Source organism: Micropterus salmoides, unplaced genomic scaffold (genome assembly GCF_014851395.1).
Source record: "Micropterus salmoides isolate LMB-PRFRI ecotype aquatic unplaced genomic scaffold, ASM1485139v1 Ms_hic_scaffold_19, whole genome shotgun sequence".
NCBI lineage: Eukaryota > Metazoa > Chordata > Actinopteri > Centrarchiformes > Centrarchidae > Micropterus > Micropterus salmoides.
In genome coordinates, this window is record NW_024041039.1 from 6,746,632 (window position 1) to 6,753,302 (window position 6,671).

Genomic DNA, 6,671 nt, shown 5'->3' on the forward strand with positions numbered 1-6,671 from the left:
TATGGGAAGAAAAGAAGAAGACAGTGTCCTTCCTCTGAGTGTTGTGTTTAAGTGTGCAAGGGGTGGAACAGGGTTACTCTCATGTATATCTGAAGTGAGTGATGTGAAAAATTAGAAGGAACATACAATAACTGAGCCTGAAATCTATGCTTCTTTGTTTGTCTGGAGTAAAATGCAGAATTTTAAGTGAAGTGTCCAGAATCTAAGTAAATGTCTGTGAACATGTTGTTTGCATTTTACATTCCAGGAAACAGGGAGCAGTCCTCCCACTTGAAAGAAATGTATCATAAATCAAGTAGATATGGTGCAAGACACAAGTGGGAGTCCTGTTCCCCATTTCCTGGAGACTTTAAAAGACCGCAGTTGCGGGTTTTGGTTTAGTTAAACCGACATCATGGTTTCAGAGAAAGACATTCTCGTGGCTGCTGCTGTTTTTGTTTTTGCCTTCATTTCACACAGTGAGTTTATACTACCATTATTTCTTTAATAACTAATGATTCATGTATTTAGATTGGGCTTCTTAGTAATTAATGTATTAATGTCTATATCATTTTTTAACTATATTATTGTTGTATTTAAATTCAAATCTAGACTAGTATTATTCCAAAAATGTTACCTTTCAACTTTTTTATTTGCTTATTGTTCTATTTTGTAACACTAACACAGCTGGTTGTCCTCACGTATAATTTTGGATAACTCTTGCTATGGCAATGTGACTTTGTACCTTCCCATGTAATACTGTATATACTACTGTAAACAACAAATGTCAGTATTCTGAACATTTTCTTTCTGATTGTGTTTTGATTATTTCAGGTGAGGGTATAATTGGTGGCAGAGAGGCAGTGCCACACTCTCGGCCCTACATGGCCTCCATCCAGGTGCCAGAAGGAGATACAATGAAGCATGAGTGTGGTGGGTTTGTGATTGCAGATCAGTGGGTGATGACTGCAGTGCACTGTCTGCCGACAGGGTGAGGCAACTTTTTTTTGTAATTTGTTATTTGGGAAACAGAAAGTGCAAGATTAAAAAAATTATGTGATATTATTATTGGTCCCTGAGGAAGTTAAAATATTTACTTTAACTGTCATTCTTCACATGTAAATGTTCTCTGAGCTATTTTTTGGCAGCATTATCACATTTATTTCTTTGTGAATTATTTTGTTTATTAAATCTAGTTAATAAATTTGTAGGAGTATGTGTATTTTTTTGTCAACACCTGTGGTTTATTTATTATTTGTTCAATATGTTTCCCCTTTTGTGATTATTTCACAGGCCAAATGGAAGGAAAGTAGTGCTGGGTGCCCATTCTCTGAGTGAACCTGAAGAAACAAAGCAGACCTTTGACATTTTGGAACTTTACAATCACCCAGACTTCAGTATGTCAAATTATGATAATGACATTGCTTTAATTAAGGTAAGTGTATATCTTGTGTCAATCATTCAAACAGTCATTGGCACAGTATTCCAAAATCTAAATTGTTATGTAGTGTTGTTTCTGGAAATAAGCCAACAACAGAACTCAATACTCTGAGACATATAGAGATGGAGACTAACAAGAAGTTGAACAAAACAATCCATTTTGGAACAATTTTCTGTGTGATTTTTACAGCTGGATCGTCCATTCAATGTGTCTGAAGCTGTTAAAGCAGTGGAATACCTGCGAACAGGTGGCACAAACCCTGACACAAATGCAGAGGTCGAACAGCTGGCTGGGGATCCCTCGATAACCTTGGATCAAGACCAGACAAGCTCAAAGAGCTCGTTGTTGAGGTGGTCAGCTCAGTTCGGTGCAGACGTAGCGACTACTTTGGCAGAAAGTTCACCAATAACATGATATGTGCACATAAAGTTTGCCCAGACCCCTGTGATCAACCACTTAAGAAAGAGGACACTTGTGATGTAAGTTTAAGTTCCTTCTCCGCTACTAAATATGTATTGGGAATTTGTTCAATTGTCAACAAATGGAATAGACAACATCAATTTAGGATTTGTCTGTATTTAAAGTCTTGTGATTAAAGCTTCAGTGACTTTATGGCAAAAACAAGTGCTGTTGCTACATTTTTTCAAATGTTTTTATCTAGCACTGATTAATTCCAGTTACAATATTGAATAATAGCTGTACACTCTTGTTACATGATATGTAATTGTGCACATTTTTTCAGTTTCCTCAGTTACATTTTACTTTCATTCAGTGGTTGCTGCTAACTGGAATCCCAATTGTACTTTGTCAGTTGCAGGTAAAAATTCTGTAATTCCCTGTTTAAGATTCTTTCTTCTTGTTTCTTTTGTTGTTGTTGTCTTTCAGGGTGACTCTGGAGGTCCTCTGCTCTACAATGGCATTGCAGTGGGCATTACCTCTAATGGTGGAAAAAAGTGTGGTCAAATTAAAAAGCCTGGAATTTACACTATCATCTCCCACTACACTGAGTGGATTGACAACACCATGTCCCAGCAGCCTGCTGCAACACAGGACCAGAGCAGTTAAATAACCTTTAAAGTGTTTTAGCAGCATATATTACAGCAGCTATCCACCACAACCCTGCTTCCACTGAGTCACTTATTATTAATTTACATAGATATGAAGCTAATGTGTTTATGTGTTAGACAGAAGTTTTCCTTTCTCATTTGCAACGAATGCATGGACATAGAGATAGAAAGAGATAACACCACTTTATAAAGGAATCAATAAAATAGTTTATCACATTCAGATGTCATGTCTCTCTTGAGTTGTTTAGTATCTTGTACAATACTGTAAGTGTCGCATGGATGCAGTACATAACAAAGACAGACAAACATCAACAAAAAAGGTTCCTTAAACTGTATATAAGACTGTACAAACTGTTTCAAAGCAGACTAACTGAAAATAACAAAAGACATAATTAAAATGTGAAATAAGATTATAGCATACTACGTCATATATTGAAGAGAAATCAGAGAGTTAACACCACACAGCTGTAATGAAATCAAAACAATGTTTTGCAACCATCTTATTGTTTTTAAGCAGTTGTGTCAGTTTGTTGGCAACTGAGTATGTCTGAAGAATGTTTTTTAAGGATGTTGAGCAATCATGATAGTAACAAGCTGGTCTCATAAACTTGTCAGATGAGTCCAAAAGTATTAACGTATGCAGCTGTACTTCTTCTTTTCCTCCCCTCTCTGCTCCATGCAGATAAATACAGACATTAATAGTTGCTTATTTGTTCTTTAATGTATCTTAAGTTTGGAAAATTCCCACAACACAACCAATTGCTTTTTTAAATTCACAATAATACAATTAATAATAATTTCTCATTTGGTGAACAACCTTGCCTGGCTGTGTCAGTTGGGAATACATCTAAATTTTCAAAAATAAAATTATGATTTTCTGTCTAGTACACATATAGAAAATAGAATAAAATATCCCTTAAATTTAATGGTTTGAGAGTTTGTGAGATTTATTCATGTAGAGCGCCCCCAGTGGCATTTTCTGCAAGCAACCCATAGCAAATACATAAAAGCAATACATTTACACTGTCATTCCATCCAGTGCAAAATCATTGCAGGGCTGATTCCTCAAAGTTGAATATATTCTTCTCTGACACCATCTTAAAAAAAGAACCTAATAATATTGTTTGATGATTTTATCACACTGTAAGGGTGTTGCATTTACTGCATTGACCACCCTGCCTGTGAGTATAGAAATCAAGCATCTCTCTCAGTAGTTCGCTTCCAAAGCCCCCTCTTTTCTCTCCTCACTTCATTTATTCCTCTCCTGCTGCTCCTGCACAGAAAATCTCTTTATTGAGTAGGAGCGGCCTCCTTGTGAAGCTACCAGTGTGTTGATTCCTGAGAGCAGGTCTATCACCTGATGATGGCTCAGAGCATTCTGGGACTGCATTCTGGGAGAAATTCAGCTCATACAACAACATACAACAACAGCTCCCACACTTCTGGTGAGACCCTGAAGGGTTGCATGGCCTCTGGCCACGTAGTCATTGATCTTCTGAGACCTGTGCTGGTCCCCATCAAAGCAGACAAAAAGGACGATGTCCTTGTGCTTTGCAAAGTCTCGTCCAAAGATCTTCTCTAGGTCCCCAAGGATCTTACACCCTTGGTGAAGCGCCCATTTTGAAGCACCAGGAGGAAGATGAGGGGTCCAGTAAAGGATGTCCTCGTTCTGCAGCTTTGGGGTGTCCACCAGGATAAGTTGCCTCCCTGCTGCAAACTCTTCCTTTCTATCACAGGACAAGGTGGACTGAGGGGTTTATGACTGAACTCATTAGTTGAGTATTGATTACCTGCTTTCTCTAGGATTAGATATAGAACAGAAGACTTCCCGTGCCAGAAAGACCAAACAGGATGACTGACATCTTCTTTCTGTCATCGTCCTAAAGTCAAAAAGAAAAGGAAACTGGCTGTTTGAAAACATTCTCAGAAAGAATAGAACATGAAATATTTTAACCATAAGTAGAAAATAAGAAAACTCGCTTATTTGTTAAAACTGATCTGGCTATCTCTAAAGCATTTTTATTTTGAATTCCAGGTATAAAACTAAATATCAGATATTTTATACTATAGATAATGAGTAATGAATGCACATATGAATGTTTAACTCTATCACCCTGACATTCTGATAAAGCATCAGTGTATTAGTAAAGTAAAAATGTAGTGTTATGTTGTGAGAAATTTTTGAAAGTGCGCAATATTCTAAATAAAATCTAAATACGAATACCTTTATTGTCAATGTACATGTACAAGTAGATTCAGTGTGCCATGCCAAGCTACAAGAGGGAACTAAATATAAATTATGCATTATGGAAAAAAAAATGTGCATGGGTCACTGTCTTAGACATCTCTGTACGTCCATGTATTTGTGTAGGGTTGTGACTTTTTGTGATCTAAAGTGTAAAGTATCCAAGTGAAACAAAAGTTGATAGAAATCACATGGTCCTGTTCCAGTAACCACTGTACTGATTTGTACAAATGTGTTTGCAGTATAGGAAAGAGATGGATCTGTATTTTTATTTATTTAAGCACCATCACTGGCATCTGTAGCTGCAACATGTCTCTGTAGCTTATCACAGCCTCTTCAGGGCACCCTCTTTTGGTCTCATATTGCTTTATTTCAGCCGCCTCCTTCTTTCCGTGGCATGTTTCACCTTCAGCTTCTCAGTTTCTTTAGCTCTTCTCTACTCCTATGTTGAACCAGTTACTTGAAGGCCTGCTCCTTCTCCTCGGCGTCTTGTACCTTCTGAATCATCGTCTTAATAGGTGAATCTTCTGTGTTCCTTTTCTTGGCTTCAATCAGTACAGCCTCTGTATGGCCAGTCACACCATTTTCATTCAGCATGTAGTCGACAATCTCAAGGAGAGCGCACAGTTCGTCACTTGCTGCAGATGCTGTGATTCTGCAGTATCTTCTGTCGCACATGTTTATATCAGGTATTTTAGAGCTTCTGCTCCACAGTGTGCCTGCAGTATCACTATCATTCTTATTTTCATCTTTCTATGATGTCCACCTTGGATCAGCAGCAGAGATGTACTGATTACATCTGTGCAAGACTTAAAGCAGCCATCTACTTCCTGGCTGATGCCCTCTGTCATGTCTGTTTCAAATATGCATAGTACAAGCTGATCAGGCGACCATCCGCTGAAACTTATCTGAAGATGTTGATCCTCAAAGCTACTGTATCCTGTGGCATCTGCCTTGTGTTAGTTATGCTGTCTGCCAATTAACACAGTGATAATTTGTCAATTACATGTATACATTTTGAGTATAAACACCAAGGAACAATCTGAGTACTATGTTTTTTTTAAATAAATAACTGTTTTCCATTAATTTATTCAATTGTTCCTGTTACAATAATGTGACTGCAACCCAATTGCATCTGTTACTTTTCAGGCCTTGCAATGGCTAACATTGCCCTTGTATTGCAAATGAAATGAATTTGTGATTCACAGCATTGTAGGAAAAAACTGATATAAAAAAGAATTATGTACTGTGCAACATGTTTTTTTGCAGTTACTCTCACAGGTCTGCTTTAAGATCCTTTTCAAGATTCTCCAGCTCTGAAAAAAAGCATTATGAGGGTAGAAAGATGCTTCCTGATTCAAACATTTCAAGTCAAGGAAATGCATTCCAGCACAACCTAAAACAAAAGTCTCTGACCAAAAACCACATTCACTTTAATAGTGTAGGCTACCTTAAAGGGACCAGTCTCCTGTCCTCAAATACAGTATGGATAATGCCAGTGTTTCAAGAGTCATAGCCTACTAGAAGTGGATGTTTTAAATTGAACCATTCGGGGAATTTACAAACTCTTAATCAGTTGGCCTGGTTCAGTTTTCTTTTCATACCTGACTCTATTAAGTTGCTGCCATGTGCACGATAAAGCCTGAGGTGCTTTCAGAGTCATCCTGTGATTGTTTCTTGTTTGTGTTATTGTAAAATCAGTCTTACTGCAGATATGCAATCAAAACAGAGGGAATAATATATCTTAGTGCCATTACATGGCATAAAATCTGAGCCAACGTCTTGGTCAACATGGTCATCAAAAGGAGAATCAATTTAAATACAAGATTTTTTGAATCTGATTGAATTTACTTCTTTAATTGTTTTCTAGTCACGTAATGACAAGTAAAAACAACAACATGGAATTCACAATTGATAGCACATACATCGCCACCATATG

General features: G+C 37.3%; 1 protein-coding gene across 1 annotated transcript; it reads left to right on the top strand.

Moving 5' to 3' along the window:
• The first annotated feature begins 307 nt into the window (after positions 1-307).
• cfd (complement factor D (adipsin)) lies at positions 308-2,707 on the top strand. The gene is given in 6 exon segments (XM_038729044.1): positions 308-458; positions 814-970; positions 1,273-1,414; positions 1,610-1,697; positions 1,700-1,899; positions 2,306-2,707. Coding segments are annotated over 6 exon segments (831 nt in total). The 5' UTR covers positions 308-394; the 3' UTR covers positions 2,486-2,707.
• The last annotated feature ends 3,964 nt before the right edge of the window (positions 2,708-6,671 follow it).